Below are 26,149 nucleotides of genomic sequence, written 5' to 3' on the forward strand. Positions count from 1 at the left end.
ATTTGCATGTCTTCTTTGAGTGTTGTACCTGTGGGTGCTCCACAGTTGGCGTCAGGCTCATCATGGCACCACACATCGGAGACTTCGAGAGCAGTGATCAGGTGGGCTGCGCATGTGAGAGTGGAGAGCAGTGCTCCTGCCTTTGAAGTAGCACGAGCCGCCCGCTTCTCCTCAGTTCCTTCATTGCCGCCCTCAGCCACAGACGGAGCTCAGTTCTCTCCTCCTCAGTGTGCTCTGCAGGACAAAGCAGAACCACCTTATCAGATTAGGTGCCTCAGTACTACCTTCTTTTTACACAGAAAACAAACAAAAGAAGCCAGCGCCGCCACCAGGTTTACCGCCAGGCAGCGGCAAGCAAACAAAAGAAAAAGGAAACAGAAACCCACGACCCACAGTCAGTCTCCGATGCTTGTACAGTTATAGATAGCTTCTGGGACACATGCCAGACTCTGCTAAGGAGAAAAGATGTGGCAAATGCCGAGAATTTATGCCCGCCACTGATGCCCACAGTAAACATATATGCTATGTGGGGTACACACATGTACCTCAGAAATGTGTCCATTGCTGTAGCCTCACAATCAGAGCTTGCAAAGAAAAGGAACTCAGTGTGCACGCAGTCTATGGATCCTTGGACCCCCATAATTATCAAAGGGGCAATAAGGGCTCGAGTGCAGCTTCTCCTCAGGGAAAACATCCAAGCCCTTCTCCTCAGAGAACACGCTCAGAACCTAGACCCTCACCAGCCTGCTCCCTCCCCTCAAGAATTAGCAAAGGAGAGGAGCCAGGCACTTCAGGCACGGCAAAGTCTCGAGCCTCCTCAATAACGGCCTCAAAGACAAGAACATTATGGCAGATACCCTCAACTTCCTCACAGAACACAAGTGGGAACTACATGATCAGATCACCCAGAAGCTGTTCCACCGATGGGGGCGACCACAGAGAGATCTCATTGCCACCAGGCAGAACTCCAAATGTCCCCAGTATTGCTCCTGAGCAGGCACAGGGCATAGCTCATTTGGGGGGAGCCACCTATTGTGTGCTTTCCCACCCATTCTTCTCATTCCCAAAGTCTCCCGGAAGACAGAGACGGATGGGGCCCAGGTGATTTTGATAGCCCCAGCCAGGGCCCGACAGACATGGTTCACATGTCTTTATCACCTGTCTCTACGCTCTACCTACTCACTTCTGAACTGCCCCAGAGCTGCTCTCCCAGAACCAGGGGTCAGTACTTCACCCCCAACCACAAATTCTGCGCCTGATGGCATGGTACCTATCTGGTTCTCGGCAGCAGAGCAACAGTGCTCCCAACAAGTGAAAAATGTTCTGCTGCATAGCAGGAGACAAACAACACACAAGATTTACCTATTTTGGTAAATGCCCTGGTTTACACAATGATGTACACCCAGGGCATTCGAGCCATTCAGGGCTCCGCTCCACCAAGTACTGGAGTACATCATGCACCTGAAATAACAAAATTTGTCAATTTCACCGCTCAGGGTGCACATGGCCGCCATTACAGCTTTCCACCCTCCCATTGATGGGTTCTCCATATTTGCCCATCCCATCTCAAAAAGATTGTGAAAGGGCCTGCAGAACCGTCACCCTCCTTAGAAACCCATTCCCCCCATGTGGGACTTAAAATTGGTCCTACACTCACTCACAAGACTTTTGAACCAATGGCAACCGTACCACTTAATTTTCTTACCATGCAAATGTTGTTCCATCTGGCAATCACTTCTGCAAGGTGGGTCAATGAACTCGCAGCTCTCACGTCCTCGCCTCCAAACACGACCATATGGTCATTCTGCAGCCACACCTGTTCTTCTTACCCAAAGGAAACTCAGAAGTCCATATCAATGAACCGATAGTCCTTTCCACTTTCTATCCAAAACCCCATAATTCCAGGGAAGAAGACATATTACACACCCTGGACGTCAGAAGGGCATTTGCCTTCAATCTCAATAGGACTCAATCCTTTTGATCATCCCAGAGATTGATGGTTTCCTTGGCTGAGAGGTCCCAGGGAAAACCGCTGTCTTCCCAGTGCATATCAAAACTCATAACATGCATTGCTACATGCTACTTGTTCCAGAATAGGGCATTACCAATGAATCCAAAGGCCCACTCTACCAGAACTATGGCGACATTGGCTGCTTTCCTAAAGGGAGTCTCACTCCAGGAAATATGCAGAGCAGCAACATGGTCGTCTAATCACACCTTCACAAAGCATTACGCTATTCCACCGTGCTCCACAACAGATACCGCAGTAGCCAACGCGGTTCTCTCTACAATCTATATCAATTGATGGAAGCCCACTGTCCATCTCAATGGGCACTGCGACACAGTCACCAACAGTGGAGCACCTATGGGGACATTACTCGAAGAAGAAAGAAGATGCTCAGTTACCCGCCCTTCTCCCCAGTTCTTCAGGCAATAATAGCAGCCCACTAGGGCGTCAAAGAAGAAACAGGGGAGAAGTGGGAGCGCCGCTTTCCACTTTCGCATGAGCAGCCCATCCAATCACTACTTGCAAAGTCTCCGATCTGTGGTGCCAGGACGAGCCTGACACCAACTATGGAACATCCATGGGGTCACCCATCTTGAAGAACAATCGTTACTGCATGAAGTGAGTAACTTCTCTATATATTTGCATGAATATGCAACCACAGCATGTGCTGTGAGTATCATTGTGGCCCCAGACTTTCCAAGTTGAGTAGCCCTGGTTTAAAGGAATAGAGAATAGATTTTCTTGGTAAGCACAGATGAATTGGGAGGGACCAATGAAGAACAAAACTGTAATGGCTTATGCTAAAGTTGTGAATCACAATAGCCATTAAAGGAAAACTCCAGTCTAAATATAATAATCTACTCAATCTATCAGGACTAAAAATATATTTAAAAAGTGAGCTTATTTTGAAAATGTAATATGAAATGGGACTGAAATAATACTCTTTCCCAGTAGAGTACACTGAAAATAATCATTTAAAAATCCAAAATTTTAAGTTAAATTGTGTCGTCATTTTTTGGGACTAGTTTAATTATAAAGGCAATCCAAAAATGTGTGTTACATCCTGCATCTTATCTATACAAAACATTGAACTTTTTTCTATTTTTTAATGCTTGCTAATGGGAAGGCTTGTTTTAGGTCCTCCTTTTGATGTGTTGTTCACGGAGATACTGAAACAAGTGTACTTGTAGAAGTATTTTTCTATAAATATTTTTGAAAAAGTGGTGGTTCTTAGCAAACATTTTTTGCTACCTAAATCCACCACCCCATTTAATACAGGTGACACCCTTCACAATCACACTAGATTCTTGTGTGAATCTAGAAATTAAACCTAAAGAAATATAATTTGAAGGGCTCGACAAATTATACATCTACTTGCCCATGGCGAGTAGATTGTAACCCGGAAGAGCCGGGTCCCATCGATCTGCACATGCTCAGATCGCCGGACAACGCGGCCGGCAAGCAGGACTCACCGCGGTTTGGCGAGCCCTGATCATTTGTATCATTTCATCTGATAGGTCTGTACCTCATCTTACCTAATTTACAGTTATTCAAGTTTTACATTGTAGAGAATATCAGATTAATTGGTGCCAGAGCATGGTGTTATGTAAATGGCCCGCAAACATTAAAAGTTTTTTTTTTTTATGCTACCAAAGCTGATGCTACTCTTTACCTGTGGTTACAGGAATCTCGTTGGGGTGATTCTGAAGGCACCTGGAGACGAGGCACTGAACCAGAACCAGATAGGAGGCGAGCACCACCAGACAGGTAAATAGAAGGAAATACATTCCTATGGTTGCTGCCCACGTGTCTCTCTTCTACAGCTACAGCTCTGGGAGGGGTGGGTGGAACGTGGACAGAGGTAAGGGGGTTGAGGCTGGGTCCGACAGCTGGAACAGTGACTAGATCCCAGTCATGCCCCCTCCCCCCCCAAATGTTCCTCAGCACACCCCTAGAGACCTTTGCCTAGACTCTGGCCCCTCAAATTCCTTTTCTGCTCTTCTTCGATTCCTACAAATGAGCAAGGAAGAGGTAGTGAAGCAGCCAGACTTATTCTCTTTGTAATTCAGCAGGTGGTTAGCAGGGGAGCAAATGTAGTCTGGAAGGGACAACAGTTGTTCCAAGCAATTCCTGGGATAGGAGGGGAGATGTTGCCTCCTACCTCCTCTTGACAGTGATGAGGCTGAATCAGACACTTCCAGTTAAAAATGGCAATGGGACTGGTTGGGGAGCGCATCGCACACTTTCTTCATAATGTGCGTCAACCCACTGCTCTGAAACATAAATCTTTCTTGTATGTAAAGTTCCACTTCTCACTCTTTTCATGTGGTTTCATAGGGAATGGCGCCGTGGAGAAGCACGTGATGATGAAAGACCTTTTCGAAGAGGAGATGATCTCCTTAGACGTGGTGGTGCTGAAGAAAAAGACCCTTCTCTTCAGGAAGCAAATGAAGACAGAGCCCCCAAGCAGGATGTAGATGAGGATGGGGGGCCCAGGCGGGGCGTGGATGAGGATGGGGGGCCCAGGCGAGGCGTGGATGAGGATGGGGGGCCCAGGCGGGGCGTGGATGAGGATGGGGGGCCCAGGCGGGGTGTGGATGAGGATGGGGGGCCCAGGCGGGGCGTGGATGAGGATGGGGGACCCAAGCGGGGCGAGGATGAGGATGAGGATGAGGGACCCAGGCGGGGTGTGGATCAAGATGGGGGACCTAGGCAGAGTGTAGATGAGGATGGGGGACCCAGGCGGGGAGTGGATCAGGATAGAGGGAGTTGGCGTGCTGCAGATGACGACAGAGGACCGAGGCGCGGCCTGGATGACGACAGGGGACCGAGGCGCGGCCTAGATGACGACAGGGGACCCAGGCGTGGCCTGGATGATGACAGGGGGAGTTGGCGTGCTGCAGACGACGACAGGGGTCCCCGGCGCGGCCTGGACGACGACAGGGGTCCCCGGCGCGGCCTGGACGACGACAGGGGTCCCTGGCGAGCTGCAGACGACGACAGGGGTCCGAGGCGCGGCCTGGACGACGACAGGGGTCCGAGGCGCGGCCTGGACGACGACAGGGGTCCCTGGCGTGCTGCAGATGACGACAGGGGTCCGAGGCGCGGCCTGGACGACGACAGGGGTCCGAGGCGCGGCCTGGACGACGACAGGGGTCCGAGGCGCGGCCTGGACGACGACAGGGGTCCCAGGCGCGGCCTGGACGACGACAGGGGTCCCAGGCGCGGCCTGGACGACGACAGGGGTCCCAGGCGCGGCCTGGACGACGACAGGGGTCCCAGGCGCGGCCTGGACGACGACAGGGGTCCCAGGCGCGGCCTGGACGACGACAGGGGGAGTTGGCGTGCTGCAGACGACGACAGGGGTCCCCGGCGCGGCCTGGACGACGACAGGGGTCCCCGGCGCGGCCTGGACGACGACAGGGGTCCCCGGCGCGGCCTGGACGACGACAGGGGGAGTTGGCGCACTATGGATGAGGATAGGGGGCCTAGGCGAGGCCTGGATGAGGATAGGGGGCCTAGGCGAGGCCTGGATGAGGATAGAATTTCCAGACGAGATGAGGACAGAGGACCCTGGCGTAGTGCAGATGAGGATCGATTGTCAAGGCGTGATGATGACCGGGGTCCATGGCGTGGTGGGGATGATGACAGAGGGCCTAGACGTGGTGATGATTCAAGACCTGGACCTTGGAGACCATTTGGTAAACCAGGTAAAATAATTTTGTAATTAAACTATGGATTATTCATGGTTCTCTCCATTTTCTAAAATTTTCATGGTTCTTTCTTTCCATTTTCAAAATTTGCTGAGTTTAGTAAGATGTATAATTAAGTATTAGATATTTGAGAGAGAGCAGAAATAACTGTTATTTTAAAACCAAGATTAGATGTGTTTCTGAAAGATATGCTATTGTTCACTCTAGAAACGAGGAATTAATATGAATCAAATAATTTTCTGTTGTAAATGACTGGATCAAACAGGTTAATCTGGATGCTCTTTTTAAATGATCCTTTTCCATTTTATTAATTTTTTTAAAATGAATCAGTATTTATTGCTTCTGTAGCAAATACTTAAAAGTCAAATATTAATGCTAGGGCAGAATCAGATACTGTATTAATAGTTTTGACTCCCTTTTTAATCTGTCCCAGAGCTCAACCTTATTTAAAGAGAATTTGGAATTCATCAGCCAAAACGGACTTTGGTATTTCTGTGGTTTTGTGCGCCTTTTTATGTATAGCATGCACAAAATATTTCGAGTCATTTATTTGAAGTCTTAGCTAATAATGGCTAAAACAGTTGTTTTCTGTACACATATGCGTAGCTAGGTCTGAACTATTGAGGGTATCGTCAATACTTTTATTATCTTCTGGTAACTTTTTTAATGTTGTAGTTAAGAAAAAGCACAGATGTTAAATGCAACGATTTAAACAATAAATGTAATAATTTTGAAATCCAGTTCTAATATGGTAAGTGAATAAGCCCCAGTACTCACCCTTCAAAAGCTTTCCTTTCTCCATTCGTAAGAAAGACGGGATGAACAATGTGTAATAGAGGAGTACTACTAATACATGCAACTAAGAATTATAAATCATGGAATGGTATGGCAAGAGTATCAAACAAATTGATTGAAATAGTAATTTAGATTTTAAAAGTAGTAACTATGATCCCCAAAATTAATGTTGATTTCTGATAAAGTTCATCTTGTTTAAAATCTTTTGCCCTGATAGAGTAGGCTGAGGAAGTGTTGGCTGTTAGAGGTTATACTAATGACCTGTTGTTTAGTGCTTATTTTGACGTTTGCCAGTGAGGTCTCTGAGGTGTTTGGCATTCTATTAGGTGAAAGAGATTTGACTATAGGTTCTTCTTCAAATCTTTGTTTTTTGTGGTTCCCACTTGCGGTGGGAGCCACAGGAACAAAAACATGAAGCAGAATCATTGTAAAGGCAAGAAAACCGTTCTCTCTTGACTACTTTGATTGTCAGAAAATAATGTGATTCCTTTTGTTACTAATAGGTGGATGGAGAGAACGAGAAAAAGCTCGTGAAGACAGTTGGGGACCCCCGCGAGACTCCAGACCTTCAGAAGATCGTGAGTGGGATAGAGATAAAGATCGTGATGAGAACGAAAAGGATCGTGAGTTTGACAAAGATCGTGACTTTGATCGGGATGATCGCTTCAGACGTCCAAGGTTTGATTTTCCTATTAATATTGGTAGGGCTTTTATTTTTTTGATATTTTTTGTAAAGGGAAAATAACATTTGGCTTTTTTCCTTTCATGAAATTAGTCATATCTTTAAAGCAATAAACAAATTAAATTTTTTCATATTGTGAAGAAAACGAATTGTTTCCAGAGCAACCACAAAGTGGTTTTACTGGTCACTTTTAAAAATAGTTGCAATCTTTTTCTTAATCAATACTGAGCATTGACCTTAGGTTTCACTAAAATAAAAGATCTGAACTTTAAACAGTCCAATAAATTTTTCTCAAATGCTGCCCAGTGTCTGGTATACTTATCATATTGAAACAGTGTTTCAGGTAACTATTGCAATTTTTTACACTGTTGTGTTCACTGTCTCAGAAGCCAGAGTATAAAGTGTTACTTACATTTAGTTCTTTTTAATTGACAAAAGGGATGAGCCTGGCTGGAGGAGAGGACCAGCTGAAGAAGTTTCCAGCTGGAGAGATTCCAGTCGTAGAGATGAATGGGATAGAGGTGGTCGTGACCTCAGAGATGACCGGGGTGGTCGTGATCTTAGAGATCGGCGTGTTGATGATAGAGACAGAAGAGGACCTCCAATCAGAACAGAGCGTGAAGAAAGTATGTTTGTTTCCCCTTACCAGTTGAAATATTTGTCACTGGGGCTCATTTACAATAAGGCTCCTTTACAATACTCTGACAATGTAAAAGGGCCTTGAAGTGGAGTAACTTAACGTGTGTAGTTAAGGTCCCTTTTACTGTCAATCCCCACTGCCAGATGGTATAAAAGGAAGGGGGTTTCATGTAAATGCATCTGGCCCTGAATCTTTAAAAAAAAAAAAAAAATTTTACCCCAGTAGACCTTCATCATTTGGGTTGTTAGATCAGTGAGAATAAGACTATTACAAATTTCCAAGGGGTAGCCAAGTTAGTCTGTAACAGGAAAAACTTAAAAAATGACAAATTTTCTGGTAGCACTTTAAAGACTAACAAAACATGTAGATGGTATCATGAGCTTTTGTGGGCATAGCCCACTTCTTCCACTATTAAAAATGTCACTAGGAGTTCTTAGTGAAAAAACATACTGTTGTCTGACATGAAGCTATTCACAGGTTTCACCCAACAGTGTTGGCTGGGGAAAAGTTTTTTGTGGCCAGTAAACTGTCCTCCTTTACAGTCTTTAACCCAGTAGTTAAAGCCATTTGCCTGGGATGCGGGAGATGTAGGTTTATATCCCCATTCAGGAGCAGAGACTTGTACTCATATCTCCGCTCCCAGGTGAGCGTCTTGACCACCAGATTATAGGCTGCACTGTGGTGGATTGCTCTTAATCTTTCCTCTTAAAGCAGTTCCATTTTGTAGAAATACTTAAATATTCATTGAGCCAAAGTGAGTTGGAGATGTGGATTCAAATCCTACCTCTGAATTGGTCATTTGAATCCACATCTGACTCACTGGGTAAGTACGTGTCCTCATTACAGCCACAGTGTATGTGAATGTGCTTAAATCCCATTTGCTTCAATCCAGAATAGGGCTATTGCCCTGTATCTGGCCCTCACTGATAAAATGGAGTAGGAAGTGCTGTGCAAGACATTCTGACAACTGAAAGGAGGAGGAACAACTTGTTTTCAGCCCTGAGATTGTTTTATTTTATGTTAGTTGTGTATTCAAAAGTGTCTTCCATTTAACTTTCACATTATTGGAAAACAAATTGTGTTCACCTTCTCTCTACTCTGAAATAGTTTCCTATACAGTTTAGTATTTCTAGAGCATTCTTATGTGTAGAATGAGGTATTAATCCACTGAAACTTCTGTTATTTTTGACATGGGGCACATCTAAAACCGTTTTTTTCATATTTATATAAAATTTGGATTTTTCAGATTCATTGTGTTATGAAGTTCAACTGTTTTCTAGTCAGTTTTGAAGTATCTCAGGATTTGGTGGTATTGGCTAATTATCAATTTTTATTTTATTTGCTTTTTAGCTACATAAACAGTGAGTTTATAATGTATATTACACAGTGCTCTAGCTAGATTAAGGCTGGTTCTGTGCAACTGAAAATGGGTCACTAGTGGCAGATTTTCACTACAGCACTGTAAAATTACATTGTGGGCTCTGGACATGGGTGTCACCCTCATCTTGCTGTATTGCTTAAATGGAAGCAGTGATTCCAGCATGGTAAAGATTGAGAACTACTGAATTAAACAATCAGTGCTAGACTTGTTGATTTAAGCTCTCGTAAGGGACTATAATAATGCCAAAAGTGGTTTCTAATGATCTTGCATGTTTTTAGCGAATTCATGGAGGCGTGGTGATGACAGAAAGGAAGAACAAGGGGAAGAACATGAAACTATCCGGCGAGCTGCTCCAGCTCCTACTTCTACTCCTCCTGCTCCCGCTTCTGCTCCTCCTATTTCAAAAGATAGGGAGAAAGATGCAGAGAGAGAGAAGGGGCCTTGGAGAACAGAAAAAGAGCGAGAACCTCTTCGTCGTGCAAAAAATGAAACAGACGAAGAAGGATGGACAACTGTACGACGTTAAGTCAAAAATTAAACACAGTTTAAACAGGAGTTTTAGTGTTGATTTGATCAAATACACAGATTATTATATTTGTGCTTATAAACATTCGGAATTCGTATTCTTTGACAGATGTTTTGAGGTAACATGAAAGCATGAGCCCGTATTACCTACTCATAATAGATTGATCATGCACAAAACTAGCAGCAGGAGGTTGGAAATTGAATGCCGGTTTCTGACATTTCAAATGCTGCATATTTCACAGATCACTTGTTGCTAAAATAAAAATGTGAACTCTGTAGCTCTCCTGAGCAACACTTATATCTCAAACTAAAACTTACTTTTAAAAAAAAATCTTAATTTGGAATGGGGTATGATTATATCACAGAATATGCAGTTGAAAACAGATCTCACATAAAGTGGTCACATTATTGAAAAGATGGAGCTGGATACATAATTGGCCAAGATGAACTGTAAAAACCCCTCCCCTATTTAGGTATTTTTGAGGGCAAGAGGCTTTGGTAAGGTATTTTATCATTATCTGAATTCAGTAAGTTGTTTAAATTTAAATCAATTACAATAAACATTATGAACATTAGCTACACTGGGATATTTTCTATAGATTTTACTTGAATGTGTATGCCTATGAAGCCATTTTGCAGTGATTGTTCTAATAAAGAATACTGCTGCAGTGCGAAACAACAAAACATCATTAGATTTTTAGAACTCAAGCATGACGGTCAACATACTGCTGGGTACTTTGTTTTGCCAATAGCATAACTGCTTTTTCCATTACTGGATAATTCAAGCCTTTCAAGCATTTATAAATATTGTCATATTTAAAATGTGTGGTTTTGGAGGAATTGTTCGGATTTTTCCCCCAACTCTTTGTCTTCAGGGTAAATGCTTTCCTTTTCAACAAGTGCTTTGTAGTAATGGCTGTGTTGACTGACTTCAATTTTGGGGGTGCAGTAACATTGTTAATCATTAACTATCTGGTCTAATGGAAGCCAACACAGAACTTGCTACTGTGTGTTTCTTCAATGATAAATAAACAACTTCTAGAATTAGCTTCTATAGTTTGACTTTTTAATTAACGTTACTGATGTATTTTCATACAAAAAAAGGCAAGCTGCTTAACTTAATCCCTTCCCTTTTCTGTGCTAATTGAAAGTAACTTGCTTCTTGAATGGTTTTCTTACTGGGAAGCAGTGATTAATTTATGACAAACATGAACTTAAAGTTATGCCCTTCATCTTGTCCCTTTTTCTGCACCCTCCATGAAAAACCTTCACTTACACCATTATCTTCTTTTGAGGGTCAGATGAAGGTTGGTCAGCTCTGTTCCTTAGTTGGTCATAGCAATTGCTTCAAAGCAACACTATGCTGCTTAGCAAAGCAGGACCTTGCACCACCTCTGTATCATCTTATCCTGAGAGAGGTGGAACCAGAGAATAGGACTCAACCCTTTGTGATAACAGTGTACTGACCACAAGTACACACTGGCTAGTCTTTTAGATATTTGTAGTTGTTCCTACCATGCACTTCTAGACTGAAAAGTGATTATAACAAACCAATTGTTTTCCCCTTTTTTCATGAATAAAACTGTACTTGTTTGGGGTACATGTTACATATATACACATGACTTTTTTCTAAGATTCTTCCACCATGGAATTCTTCTCTTATAGCAAAAATCAGTTCCAGAATCTAAAGCTTACATTTAAAAAATTGAGCCTGTGACCCCCTTGAAAATACAGATCAAGTACAGACAGGCTTGAGGTCTGTGCACACCCTAGAAAAGTTCTGAGATGTGAACTGTTCCCATTCATCTTAGTGGCCTACTAACTTGAATTAAAAGATAACCACTTTAAATGTTATGTTTTTTATTTTACTAGATATGTCTCCCATGCTTCTTCAGATGCTGAAGCCTCCTTCCCAACAGCTTGAGATACAACTATGCATTATTAATACATAAGATTTTTTTAAATAATTGTGATAAAGCTCAGTTTGATGGAAATTGAGCTGATTTGCTTTCATCACTAACTCTTCATTTTTGTTTAAACTGTTTGAGAACATAGGTCCAGCTTGCTCATTTTTAAGGATGTATAAAACATGTTCAGGTGTTAAATCACTGCTAGATTACTCCTTTTGCCTCTTATATTTGTGATGAGAGGGGGTAGATTGCAATGAGATGCAGTTTTTAAAAATTTCTGATTTTGATTATTTGCCACTCTTTTGTTGCTAGAGGGTCTCAATACGCAAACTCCTAGCTACATGTTTATTAATTCCCTGGGTATTTCGAGTCATCTTGAAATTGCAAGTTACATAGGTTTTATAAATGTCACCAAAGGAGTGCATTAGAGGATCACTTAATAGTGAAATGTATACATTTTTTGATGAATCTGTAGTAGAACACCTAGCCAGCAGGGGGAATGCTATTACTTTGTCTGCTTTTCATTTACATTTGAAACTAGGCTACTTTTTGTAGTAGTGGAATGCTTATATTGCAGCTCTAAGGACAAGATTTGCCATTGCATAATTAGAATCTTACTTCAATAATGTAATGCTGCTAGAGTGCTGAGTCATCCTGCTGTTTGTTGTACAGCCAAGTATCTGTAGAATGTATTACAAGTATCCCTCTAAAATGTTCATGTGATGTGGCTGCCAGGTTAGCTTACTGGTTATGGAGTATGAATCTTTGTGACAGAAGCCATCTTGCTATGGTCATTTAAAATGAACTTCCATTTACTATATTACATGCCGAAATTGCTTCTGTACTTCACACTAGGGATGTGAATGGGTGATGCTTCAGTTGTGTAATCATCATGAGTGGAAACAACCCCAATCCCTATCCTCACCTCTTACATCATGCAGGGGGTCTGCCTTAGTCCTGCAGGTCCTGCCACTAGTAGGGGCACTGTTAACTGGTCATCTGAAGAAGAGCTGTGCCCACAAACTCATGATACCAGCTATAGGTTTTATCTGTAAAATGCTACCAGACTTTTTGTTCTTTTACATTTATTCTGTACCGACTAATTTGGCTACCCCTTGAAGCAGCTGGTTAAACAATGTTTGACCAGTTAATTCAACAGGCTTTTACATCCCTACTCCACACAACTTAAAGACTAAGTTACTCTTAAACTAGCCCTCTCTGCTTAACCTTCCCGTGATGCCTAGGGTTTAGATTATCTAAAAATATCTGATTAAATAGAACGACTTGACAAAAAAAGTGTAAAATTCACTTTCACCGGAGAATTTGGTTTAAAAAGTAGCTTTTGCCCACCTCATTAGTGACCTACCCCAGTGCATGTAAATACTATGCTTAACTACAATAGGCTGGAAAGGGGAGAAAGAAACAGACTTGATAATTAAATTAGATTTTTTTTAAAAATCCCCTTGTTCCTTAAAATTATTGTTAAAGTGAATCATTCTTCAGAGCACAAAATACTTTTTATAAAAGGTGTAACATGTTCATAAGATGGATCCCAATTTTCACCTTTCAGGCCTAACATACATCTTGTTGATAATCTCTAGTTTGTTTATTGGAACGTAACTCTGCTGGATCAAGTTAAGCTATTAGCTGACCATTGTTATCTAATTACTAGTACAAGCTAAAAAACAACAAATGATTTGGTAGCAGTTTATAGACTAGCATACTACCAGACCATTTGTTTTTTCCCTGTACAGAGTAACTCAGCTATCCCCTAAAGCTTTAGTACAAGCTAGTACATGAGTTGGGGTCTTCAAACAACTCTAGTTCTTACAGCTGCCAGGCTTGCATGTGTTGCAGAATGAGTGAAGTGTCAAGAATTGGCACATACTTATGGAGGTTGTTAGGTCATACTCAATAGCATCAAGAATGTTATTCTGATTCCTTGAAAGACCAGCATTAGTGATTGTAAGCATAGAGTATGTTTTCTATTACACCACATAGTAAGGGTTATACTAGCTGCTTGTGAACAACTCTACATACAACTGACAGTTTTATGCATCCCCTAAACAGGATTTTGGACAAAGAAGGGTGTTTGCCCTCTCCAGCAGCATAATGGGTAACCTACAATAACCACCTTAATGGCTACAACATTGCTGATGGAAATACTGAGTTACAACAGCATTAATTTAGCACTCCCAGTTCAGACATTCTTCTGATGAAGACTGCAGTTTAGATTCTAGCATTGGATGTAGTGTTCATTAAGTGCATTGACAGTTTCCACATGAAACTCATGCTAAGTGATACCCACATTTAGAACTGACATTGAGGGGCTGGAAACCTGATATTACAATACAATTGCCATAAGCAAATTTGTACACTAGACTGCTATTTAAACTACTTGTTTTAGTAGGTACATTCCACTGGCATGTGCTACTGTAATGCAAAGAGTCTATTTATGAAATCAGATTAGGATGGGAAGAGACTTCAAGAGGTCATGTGGTCCAACCTGAACTGTTTATACTTCTAAATTCTCATCTACACAGCAATGTAAACACAAAGATCAGCTGTGAAATCCCACAAAACAAGCTCTTTGGAGAGTCTTTAAGTGCAAATTGGAGAGAGTGAGGTCTGTTTATCTGTAAGGCAAAACATAGTACACAACTGACATCTAAAGGAAAGTAAGAACAGCATATGGCTAATTAAGTTATGTTGATTAAGTGTTACTTAATGAATCTTCCTTTAAGCAAAACACACCCAACACTAGCTTTGAAATTCAATGAATTAGACTACAGCACTCTCCCATTAGAAACAAATAGTTGCTTAGTCACTGTTAAAAGCTCCCTAGCTTAAGAATTTTGGAAGGTTGACCATATGTACTTCAGAGTATAAATAGTATTGTCATACAAGCAAGAAGGTATGTTGCTTTAAGATGATCAGTCTACTTGCTACTGTTAAATTAGCCTAAGTCACACATGGCATTAATCTAAATGCAGGTATAATCTAATCTGCAAGGCTCTAGAACTTCATCAGTCCTTTTAGCTGTAAAATGTAATGTGCACAGTAGATTACTAGAAAGGGAGAGATTCACTCCATGAAACATTAGCAAGTCTTCTCTCCCCCTCCCCTTTACAATGCAAACAGTGAAAGTGAACACTTTGCTTGGTAGAATCTAAATGTACTATGCTGAGATTAGACTTCCATCCTGAGCAAATTTAATTAACTTTTTGGACCACTGCTGCTTACCTACTGTAGTCTCAATATGAGATTGAGAGAATCAGAATACAGTTTGGCCTTGCTCTGTAGTAACTGTTTTCTAGTTATGACCTCCCTTGTGAAAAGTTATGACCTCCCTTGTGAAAAGTATCTCAGCACATAGACCTGAGGTAGTTTGAAAAAAGCCTTGCACAGAAAGCAGTAGGGGGCATTCTCTCATGTTTGAGAGAGCACTTCTTGCAAGGGCTTTCTAGCAGCTTTTGCACTTAAAATCTACCTAGGGCTCTTTCCTTCATCCCCATTAAAAGCTGTGTTTTCTTCACAAGCAAAAGAGCATGGTAGCTATCAGAATCTATGCTATAAATCTGAGGGAAAGCCAACAAGAATTTTGGATACCACTAATTACGCATTAGGGATACAGAACATGGCAGCTAATATTAAGTTGAGTGACTATAAATATAGCAACAGGGTAACAAAACCACCTAGAAAACATGGCTGTCATTGTTTAAGATAGCTGGCCTTTGCTGTACATGTATGGGGAGGGAAAGAAGAGAACAGGCTTAAGTTAAATTTGTGTCGTCTTTACTTCACTCTATAAAACAAAAATGCAAATTTAAACAGCACCATTGCCACCTGTGGCCAGTAAAGGGCTTTACAATCTCGACAGTGTTTATTATTGGAAGGGGAGGAAAGGAAAGGGAATTTAGAGGAATTAAAGTTAATTTATAGACTAACTGAAGGAGGGCAATAGAATTAAAATAACACGAACTGTAGATCAATACAAAAAAGATGTGTACACAAAGGGGAGCTCTCCCCACGCTGAAATGTCATATGATCATTCTTGATCTCAAAATCCCCCACAAACACCAGACTAACAATCATACTACCTACTTACAACCAACATTGTTGTTTTGTTAGGACAATGCAAACAACCACAAGCAGCATAATTCCCCTCCCCTGTCGAGCTCACCCTTTAAACACAAAATTTAAAAACATCAATTCTCCATTTGGCTAGGATACTGTAGAAACAAAAATTCATTTGCTTAGCAGTACACAGAGGCCTTCTCTTCAGATTCTGTAAAATAGTGTTTAAAATGCCTCCTTTTCTCCAATAAACCAACATGAGCACCCCCAATGGGAGCTCTCTACTATTCAATTTCATCTTAATCCTTTTTAAAAATTAGATATATATTATACAATAAACAAATACAGTGCATCTAAACTGCATATTTATAATTAATTATATAGAGTTAACTTCAGAGCCCAGCTTCCCTGGATGCTAAGTATACAAACTAGAAACTATCATCATTATCGTACATAAGCCCAGGAGCTGTTTACATTCTAGTCTCCATGTTTTATATATTAATGTGTTAAAGAACAAAAATGTAATCCGCTTTAAGACACTCTTCTAAAAAACTGGGAAAAGAGTCTTTGTGGGCCACACCAAAATATTGCTGTCGGGTCACTTTCCACTGAAGTGGCCTCAGTCAAAAGGAAAAAAAAAACCAAATCCATCGCCAACAAAACAAACAGTCCCGAGGCCGGGCGGCGGCAGCCCCCTAGCGGAGTTTCTTGCCCAAGGCGGTCCTGGCGTTTCGCAGCTGCTGCTTGGCGGCACTGGCCTGCATTTTGGAGAGCGGGCAGTACTTGATGGTATGGGCATTGTCCCCACTGGCCCCGCACAGGGGGCACGTGTATCTCCGCAGCACGGGGCACAAGACCCGGCCGTCGGGGCCCTTGAGGATGTGAGTGGTATAGAGGGCTACGGCTTCCTTGTTATTCCTGCAGAAGACACAGACTTGCAGCTCCGGCTTGAGCAGCCGGGAGCCGGGCTTCTGGGCTGCGTGGGCGCCCAGCCCGCCGCCCCACGCGTGGGGGGAGCGGTCCCGCTGCAGGTGATCCGGGGAGCAGTTGAACACCACGGCGGCAGGGCTGGAGCGGCCGGAGAAGGGGCTGAAGTCGGCGAAGCGCTCCTCCAAGAAGCTCTCGCCGTGGTGGTGGCCGCACAGGTCGAAGTCGTGCAAATGCAGCGCGCCCTCGAAATAGGGAGTCCCCACTTCTTCCTCCTCCTCCTCCTCTTCCTCGTCTTCCTCTTCCTCCTCCTCCTCCTCCGGAGCCGGCTGCACGGCGGCGGCCACCACCACGGAGGGGGGCTTGGCCCCGAAGCCCTTCTCCTCGCCCACGGCCTTGGTGATCAGCGTGGCCAGCCCCAGGTAGTCATTCCACGAGTTGAACGCGTTCCCGTACGCGTGATGGCTCTTGGCCCCGTAGCGGGCGCCCTGCAAGAACTCCACGGGCGGGCGCTTCTCCAGCTTGCTGGCGGGGAAAGCCTCCATCGGAGCCACACCACGCGCGCGGCTGCTGCTGCTGCTTCCCACCCGGGGCCGTGGGACCCGAGTCCCAGCCACCGCCTGCGCGCTGCAGCCGCGGCTCCGAGGCTCGCCCGCAGCCAGCCCAGCTCTACGCGGCGGCCGCGAGCCGGGGCTGAGCTAGATACATTCGGGGGAGGGGAGAGGGGAGGAGGCTCAGCCCAGGGGCCGCGCGCTAATTGGCCACCAGCCAAAGCAGCCCCTCCCGACCCGGCTTCGCTGCTCCGGCCGCCGATTGGTGGATGCGTGGAAGCTGCGTTCCGTCTGCTGCAGCTGTGTGTGCACGGGCGGCACCGCCCCCCGCCTTTGATTCGGAGCAGGTGAGAGGCCGCCGGCCCTCTGCGGCGGTGGCTTGGGGAATGCGCGCACACTCACATGCTGCGTCACGTGTGGCCGCCAGGCCCCTGCCCAAGCCTCCCACCAGCTGCTGAGCATGATGATGTGCAAAACCCAGCATCCTCCTGCCAAGCTTGGGCACTGCCCTGGCTATTGACCTTCCTGCATGGGGAAGGAGGACTGGGGTGTCTTTCTGCGGGTTGTATTTCATGTCGGATGGGTGCAGTGTTGCTGGCCTACCTCCAAGGATAGGGGGTTGGGAGACTTAATGAGGCCCTGATCCTGTAGAAAGATACTGCTGGAGACGGGTTCTTGCATCCCTGAAGAGCCCTCTTGATGTTAGTGGGGTTCTAAGCAGGTTCTGGGGTCCTTGCATGGAAAAGCTAGCAGGAGCAGGACACTTGATGCTTTTCAGTTAGTTATAAAATGCTGATAGTGAAATGCTAAATATGACTAAATATACAAACCTTCAAAAAAATCCCAAAACGTCACCTCACAGGGACCTGCAAACAGAATTGCCCTAGCCTATAGACTAACGTGGGCAGCAATAAAACAACACCAGCCTCAAGCAGATGTAAGTATTTGTCAGGGCAACTTGAGCTTTCCAAACACACACAAAAAAGAAGGTCTGATAATATCAATCACAAACTGAGCTATAACCCCAGCAAAGGAGACGGGCTGGCAACTCTATGATTACTGCTGAGGAGTTCACTATTGCTACTGATTTTACGAAGGAAGACACTACAGTGATAAAACCTTAAGCTAGCTAGCTTGTAGCTTCACTTACACTGGTGCAAACGAGGTTCAGTTTTTCTGAACTCAACAGTATTACATTGGTTTTAATTCAGCAAATTAAGATCACTGTTTATTTCCACCCTTTTGTGGGCCCAGGGTTTGAGCAGCTGAAAGGTGCATTCCTATTTTTTTAAACAAATCCTATAAAAAGTACTGGAGCCAGTGCCTGTGTTGTATAAACTATAAGAAAGACAGACAAAAGCAAAGAGTTTGTAGAAGTGGAAAATGTATTGTCCAAGATTAGGCTGCGTATCTTTCTGCAAATTCAGAATTGTTAGGAACCCATCCGGCAAGGAAGAAACTGTGAAATAGCTTTGAAAATAAAGTTTTTAATTACACTTCCTGGCTGCCTGCTGCTGATAGCCATCTTGCAGACAAAGCATCACTTGCAACACTGAGCTCCAGTTAGTTTCCAACCTGTCTTTATACTAGTGTAACTCTCATTAAAAAATAACATTTGGTTAAAATAGAGAACAATGAAGTTCTTTGTAAGCAGCTTGGAACATTTATCAGTCTATATTCTCTGAGCTTAATTCCTGCCATCTTGGACCCTGTCAGAATATGCCGAAGCAGAAGAAAGTCTTGAAGGGGGAAGGGATTATGGCATCTGCAGAAAACAACTGTGATTTTCCTTACATCGAGGAACCTAAAGATAGTGCAGCTTGAAAAGTGTGTGGAACTGGTCTGGAAAAAAGGGGTCACCTAGGCAAGTGGGGATATGCAGATTCAGAACATCACAGTCTCCAGCAGCATCGAACTCGTGTAAGAGAGCTATAGCAATGCAGTTCTGATATACAGTCACTTGAGATCAAATCAGTGTTGGTCTCTAGTGACAATGAGAAGATTTTAATGCCTTTTTGCCCAGTGTTTCAAAGTGTCTAGTCTGAAGGCATGCTGGTCCTTGAGAGGTGGTTTCACTATATACATAAACTGAATTAATAATATAATACAACAGGTTTGGGATCAGGCCTTTACAGAGGGATTATTCTAGTAGTGCTATAGTGAGGGAGAATCTGGCCCATAGACGTTACCTATGTGACCCTACCAGCATGAGAAGCTAATGAATGCAAGATGGGTCAGACATGCAGCTGCAACTAAAAACATCTATTTCAAGTTTATAGTAAGAACTGCTGGGTTAAGTAAAGCAGGTTCAGGCTTTGGGTTTTTTTTTTTTTTTAAGTGATAAATCTCTCTTCCCAACTGCCAGAGAGCAGTGTGGTTTCTAGCTGACAGACATTTTCCTGGTAATTAAATAAGGATTAGAATTTAGATGGTGTGTTATTTAAATACTTGGAATTGAATCCAATAAAATATCAGTACCTCAAGTGTCTGATTCTCCTTTATACCAAGGCTGCTCTGTGCCACTCTGGCAGTTTGAAGGGGCATTGGCGAGGAAGGCTGGTCACAAGCCTAGAGCACTACTAGCTGAGGGTTGTCAGGTGTCTGTTTTTTAACCAGAACGCCTGTAAAAAAGGCCTCCCGGTGGCTCCAGACAGCTTCCAGAGAACACTGATCCCAACTCCCTGAACCTGAATCCTTTCTTGCTCCGCAATCTCCTCATCCCCACCCCCACCCAGGATTCTCCTGGAGTCTTCAGGAATTAAAGATTAATCTTGAATTGGAGATTATGTCATGTGATGAAACCTCCAGGAATATCCAGCCAAAATCAGCAACCCAATATCACAGCCTAGCCGGAGCCCACGCCCTAACCTTGTATCCCAGTTCTGAGCCCCCTTCTGCATGCCAAATTCATTGGTCCCAGGCCAGAACCCTGTCCTGCACCTGAACTCCTCATATCTGGTCTCACCCCAGAGCCTGCACCCCTTCCCAGTGCTAACCCCCAGCCCAGTGAAAGTGAATGAGGGTGGGTGGTGGGAAGAGTGACCAATGGAACAGGAGGGAGGGAATGCGGGGTGGGACCTTGGAGAAGGGGCAGGCCTTAGAAAATGGGTGGGGCAGGGCAAGAGTGTTCAGTTTTGTGATTAGAAAGTTGGCAACTCTATACTAGCCTGGCACTTGGAGGACTGGTTTCAATTCCCTGCTTTGATGCAGACTCCCTTTGTGATGTTAAGCAAGCAAGTCATTTATGTGCCTAAATTCTTCCAGTTCCAGGCTTCCTATGATGCAAAAAACCTTCTATTGAACAGTTTGGTACCTAAACTCACTCAGCACCTAAGCTTTCAAGGTAGAAATTCCCTCTTCCCCTGTTTCTGCTTCTAGGTATGTGCAGTTCCACCCCTAGTTAGTGTGTAGATGCCAGTCTCTCACCTAGGCTCCAGAACCTAACTAATAGCCCAGTTTTTCAGAGGGGCTGACCACCTGAAGAGTTCAGAAGCACCAATGAGTTCATCTCTACAGGAGATCAGCACTCTTGAAAATCAGGCCCTGATGCAGCTGGCATTGCTCACCCGCTTTTTGTGTAGGGGCACTTATGGCCTTGGGTCTCAGACAGTGAGAATCTCCTGTCATTTGTGCTGATACTTCTGGCCAAATGTTACAGAAATCAGAGCGGGAAAGGGCTTTGGTTCATTCTGTCAGTTTCCATTCTATTGTAGGGAATAGCATGAAAAAATCTACACCCTGAAAGTATTATAAAATATATGGCTGTTAGCACTGCAGTAGCATCAACATCATGTCCACCGAGAACTCTGGTGGAGCTTATGTCTGATGACAATACAAATACTGTGCAAGAAGCAGGCTGAAAGCATTATTCTCTTGCCCTCCCTGTCCATGTTTTCTTTTAATAACCTATCAAGTTTTAATAAGACACCTTCACTGAGTGTTCTCTTTTTTTGGAGATCTAACTTCAGAACCTTTAGATTTAACTCTTCCTATAGATTTTGAATTGGCTTGTTGGGTGCCATGTTACTGTGTTAGTTCTAGTGCAGATGACCAGATAGCAAATGTGATTTTTTTTCAGAGGGGGGCATTGTTGTCCGTATAAGACAAAGTCCCTAATATCGAGATGTCTGGTCACCCAAAGTGCAGGAAACATCTCTGTTGACATTGGAGGGATTAGTGTATCATTGAAACTGTTTCATTGGACGTTTCCATACTGCAAACAAAAATGCCTGTGATAAGGAGCTGCTGGGTGAGGAGCTGCAGCTTAAGAACAGAAGAACAGCCACAGTGGGTCAGACCATAGGTTCATCTACCCCAGTATCTTGTCTTCTGACAATGGTCAGCACTAGGTGCCCCAGAGGGAATGAACAGAACAGGGAATCAAGCTTGAAATAAAAATGAAAATCTGGAGGTTTAATCTTGCTTGATAACATGAAACCTAGGAACACTAAGGACAAAGGGGCCTTTAAAATTCTATTTTAAAAATGAACCCTCCCTCCTTCTTGCATTTAAGTTGAAGCCTATATCTCAATCACCACAAAATGTGTTCCCTTAATAGCCCCGGAAAAACTTAAACATTTAAGACAATAGTAGGATGAACATTTTTTGGGTGCCTTGTTTCATCCTCATGTTGATTTATAGAGTTGGAGAATATAGATACCATGAGTATTGGAAGCTGCAGAAGAAATGGCCCTCGACATTGTGAAAGTAACACTATGGGCCAAACTCTAACCAGTGCAATGAAAAGTGGTTTAATCATCCCCTAAAATCAGTGAGACCTCATATTCTTGATCCATGTACAAAGAATGGATTATTTATGTTAGAGACATGAATAATTTGCACAGGAGGTGCGAGGAGAAGCCATTGTTGGGTTTGGGAACAAGTGCATGTAAACATGTCCTTGGCCTTGATGCCCCATTCTTGCAAATTTTCATCTGGCATGGCTGGGGTTAGAATGGAGATCTTTCGCCATGTGGTGCAGTAACAGTAGGCAAGTACATGTATTACACCACCAAGGGACATATGTGTCATTAGCTAAACCTTGGCACTATAATAGGCGTGATATTTAATTCATATGTGTGCAACCAATGGATCTCTGCCTTTAGCTCAGGCACTAGTGGCCCATTGCTTTTAGATCCACAGGTCCTGGGTTCAGTTCCCTTTGATAAATCCATCTCTGGGGTCATCACATTAGTACATGTACATTAGTACATTTAGTGATGGAACGTCCCACTCCTTTCCCTGACCCAGAGCCAGTTCGCTGTTGCCACCTGCAAAGAAACAGACACTATACAGACTAACTGGCAGTGAACTCTTTATATCCAAAAGCCAATATCATCTAATAGGAGAGCTGTCAAACTGGAGATTCAGTTGGGACAGGGATCTTACTCTATGGGATTATTTGCTTTTTTCTGGATTGGGAGGATTTAGTATCTTTAGAATCTGCTGATGTATGGTGTATCTTATGAAGCCTGCAGTCCTGGCAACTTTGATATCATCAAGCTTTTCTTTGAAACCTCCCTGGAATAATGAAGCTGCTTTTATTTAATGTGGGAGATGCTGACAAGCCCACCCAAGAGAGTGGAGATCTCTTGAAAGGATCTTTGTGGTTAAAATATTAGCTTCACTGACATTTTTTGATTCCCTCCCTCTTCCTGCCCCCCCAAGGATCAAGGAGCTGCTTGTTTCTGTCAGCAATGAAAAATACATTTGGTGCTCTCCTAAGAAAGACACGGCTCTGCCCAGGATTTCTGGGGTAGCATTTAGTGACCCCGTCCAAAGCCTTGGGTTGAACAGATCATGCATTGTTTGGAAATGAAAGTTTATAGTACAGTGTTCTCCTTTGGGTAAGAGACTGGGAACAGCTGGTGGGACAAAAATAGGTTAGATTTATTACAAAAGATGTAAACAGAAGAGTAATGAAAGCAAGGGCTCAATGACTGGAATATTTTCAAGTGCTCCAGTTCTAATATTAAATATTTGGGTAAAGAATAGATCCTGTTACATGCTCTCTTTCTCGATGGAAAGAGTGATGTTTAAAAGCTAACTGCAAAAACAGTCATTCTATCTTGACCAAAGTTTCTGAGTGGATTTTTGTTTATATTGTTTATATTTCCATTGTGCCTGTGAGTTCCAGTTAGAGACCAGGATTCCATTCTGCTAGGTGCCGTACAAACACAGGAAGCTTCCATGTTAGAAGAGTCATGAAGAGTCATTTTTCCATGAAATTGGTCTATTAGACTTGAGCAGTGTTTCTCAACCAGTGGTACGAGAACCCTTAGGGGTACTCAAGAGAAGTCTGGGGGGTACGTCAACACAACTGAAATTTGGAGAAAACGGAATTTTTGTTTAAAGTTTTACAGTGCTTTATTATTTTTGTACTTTTTACACCCAAAAATGTCATCACCCACCCGGTTATGATTAAGTTGTTTAAACAAATGTGTTGCAACGGTAGAAAAAAAAAAGTGTGTGTCTGAAAAATGTAGGTACTGGGGGTATATATATATATATATATTTTTTTTTTTTTAAAAAGGGGTAGTTTATATATATATATATATATATATATATATATATATATATATATACACAAAAAGTTGAGAAACACTGGACCAGAGACATTGACAATACTCTTAAGGCTCTTCCTGACTTAGGTTTGATCAACAGTGTAGTTCTCGTGATAAGCAAGGAAGCTGATGAAAGATGTCAGATGCCGATCTTTCAACACTAGGGATTCTCAAACTTTTTTTGTTAGTAAGGACCACACCTGCCTCACTCAATCTCTTGAATCCACTCATTCCCTTCTTGCAACTACATAACAACTCTGTGGCACCTGCAGTAATCGCTAATGTACACAAGTGACACCCACCAGGAATTAAATTTATTTTTAGCTGCCTTTTACTTTTATTCAGCAGCTGGAAACATGGAGCAGCACAAGGCACCATAACTAGCCAGATCTGAGCACCTTTGCTCTACATCTGCAAACACAGCAAAATAAAAGATCATAGAAAAATAATGCTTTGGATTGGAATAAAAGCAGTTGTTTGGGGGAAGTAAGCACCTTCCACTTGAAAATTGCACTCTTTTTTAAGTTGCAAACTCCAACACATCAAAGACAGTAAGTGCCAGAATTTAGGTTGTTCACATCATCCACAGAATTTGAACCCAAACCTCCAGCAGTGCCGCCCAGCCTGAGCAATGGGAGTAATAGCATTATCTGGCAGCAGAAGGCTCATGCCATGGGGATGACAGGAATTGGGTTTCGGAGGCTCTGAGGTGAGTTCTGAAATAATCTCTTTATATCTGGAGCTTTGGGGTGGTCCCTTCCTCATTTGGTGCCCCCATACTGGGCAGTGGGCCCCTGGGGAATTGTAATGGCTCAGGAGGGGTTGATGGAGGAGCCTGAACAGGCTTTTTCTGAACTCCTAGAGAGGCTGTCTGCTTCTGAGGTTCCCATACAGTGCATGCTTAAGCTATCACTGTTTTGATGATGGCACAAGCATGACCTTAGATTAGAATGTTCACCGTCATTTATTATTTTTGGTGTAATGACAAAAATGTGTTGGCAATACAAGTGACAGAGAGAAATGGTGATTTTTCAAAAGTTTATTGCTCAGCAGCTCAGAGTAGAATTCCATGGGAGAAAGAAAAGACATTTCTCTACTCCCAGGGCTTTCTCCTGCACAAAATTAAAAGGCCTTCTGCAAGTAATGGGGACGGTGGCTCTAGACAAATAAAAGGCCCCAAAATATTTTATAATGGAAAATATTAGCCAGACTAAATAGAGGGGCTGCTACCAGATCCCCCTATAACATACACACACTATAATTTTTTCCTTTTCTTTATATATATTGAACATAAAAATGAAAACATAGGTTATCAAAACTAACAGAATTTCAGATTTATCTACCTGAGCTACAGTGTAATATAAATGCAACCCAGAAAGCTAATGTTTATCATCACAAGTATATTTTCCTGAGGTTATTATAACTCACACTGATAGCTTGAGGGCGGGGAGAGGAGAATAAGAAAGTAGCATAGAAATTCATATATTCTGTTTTAATGAAAATCAAACAGTTTTTATGGAAACTGAAAAGGATCTCTTATTTCAGAGCAACTTGTGCTTATGCATTTTGCAAATATGTGAGAGGAGCAAAACATGACAAATTCTGTAACCACGTCAGTTCATAAATATGATTTTACTTTTAAAGAAAATGAGTTGTTTGAAATTTAAAAAATACTCCTTCTTAGAGATCTCATTAATTACACAACAGCATAATATAGTTGTACATTGTACACATTTAAAATTAGTGGTGATCAATCCATAGAGTATTATAATGACTTATTTCTGCATGATAGAGCAAGGTTTTTTCATTGTATTTGTTTATATCTAAAACTGGCTTGCAAAAAGTGTTTATATTTATCTGGACTGTGACACGGGTGTGCATAGCCCTCACTAGAACAGGGAGGGGGGGAAACCCTGTGGGCCGAGGAAGTCCCGCCCCTTCAACCAGACTGGGCATGCTCTAAGAGCTGGGGCAGCATAAAAGGCAAGAGAGCAGCTCAGTCCGGGCTGGCCAGTGAGGAAGGACCTGCAGCCAGAACTACAACAGCTAGTGACCCTGACAGTGGAAACTGACGGTCCAGGAGACTGTTGCCACTTGGCCCCAGTGAGAAGGTGCTGCTGGGGAACTGGAGGATCCCGCAGAACCGGTAGGAAGCAACCCAGGGAGGGTGCAGGATCAGCCCCTTCAGTCCAGGTACACTCAGCGTGTTTTGACCAGATTCCCCGCGGAAGGGGGCAGTAGATGGATTGGTTGTTCACAGGGTCCAGGTGGAGCAGGGTGGACCAAGGTCTCCTTACCAGAATGCAAACCCCAGGCTTTCTGACTCTGGCCCATAGGCCAGGCTGCCCTGAACCAAGGGTGGCATATTGACTCCGGC

General features: G+C 43.2%; 2 protein-coding genes across 2 annotated transcripts in view; one reads left to right on the top strand and one right to left on the bottom strand.

Moving 5' to 3' along the window:
• The window catches only part of EIF3A (eukaryotic translation initiation factor 3 subunit A), a 55,568-nt gene extending 44,777 nt beyond the window's left edge, over nt 1-10,791 (top strand). The window contains exons 18-22 of the mRNA XM_075935372.1: nt 3,693-3,775; nt 4,346-5,718; nt 7,020-7,194; nt 7,637-7,824; nt 9,498-10,791. Coding sequence (XP_075791487.1) covers nt 3,693-3,775; nt 4,346-5,718; nt 7,020-7,194; nt 7,637-7,824; nt 9,498-9,745 — 2,067 coding nt within the window. The 3' untranslated portion in view covers nt 9,746-10,791. The remainder of the gene's footprint in view (nt 1-3,692; nt 3,776-4,345; nt 5,719-7,019; nt 7,195-7,636; nt 7,825-9,497) is intronic.
• Nucleotides 10,792-15,432: 4,641 nt separating this feature from the next.
• Nucleotides 15,433-17,533, bottom strand: NANOS1 (nanos C2HC-type zinc finger 1). Its single transcript, XM_075935373.1, has one exon. The coding sequence runs from the start codon at nt 17,201-17,203 to the stop codon at nt 16,427-16,429; it is 777 nt and encodes a 258-aa protein (XP_075791488.1). The 5' UTR covers nt 17,204-17,533; the 3' UTR covers nt 15,433-16,426.
• Between the last annotated feature and the right edge of the window lie 8,616 nt (nt 17,534-26,149).

This window comes from Pelodiscus sinensis, chromosome 8, assembly GCF_049634645.1.
Source record: "Pelodiscus sinensis isolate JC-2024 chromosome 8, ASM4963464v1, whole genome shotgun sequence".
NCBI lineage: Eukaryota > Metazoa > Chordata > Testudines > Trionychidae > Pelodiscus > Pelodiscus sinensis.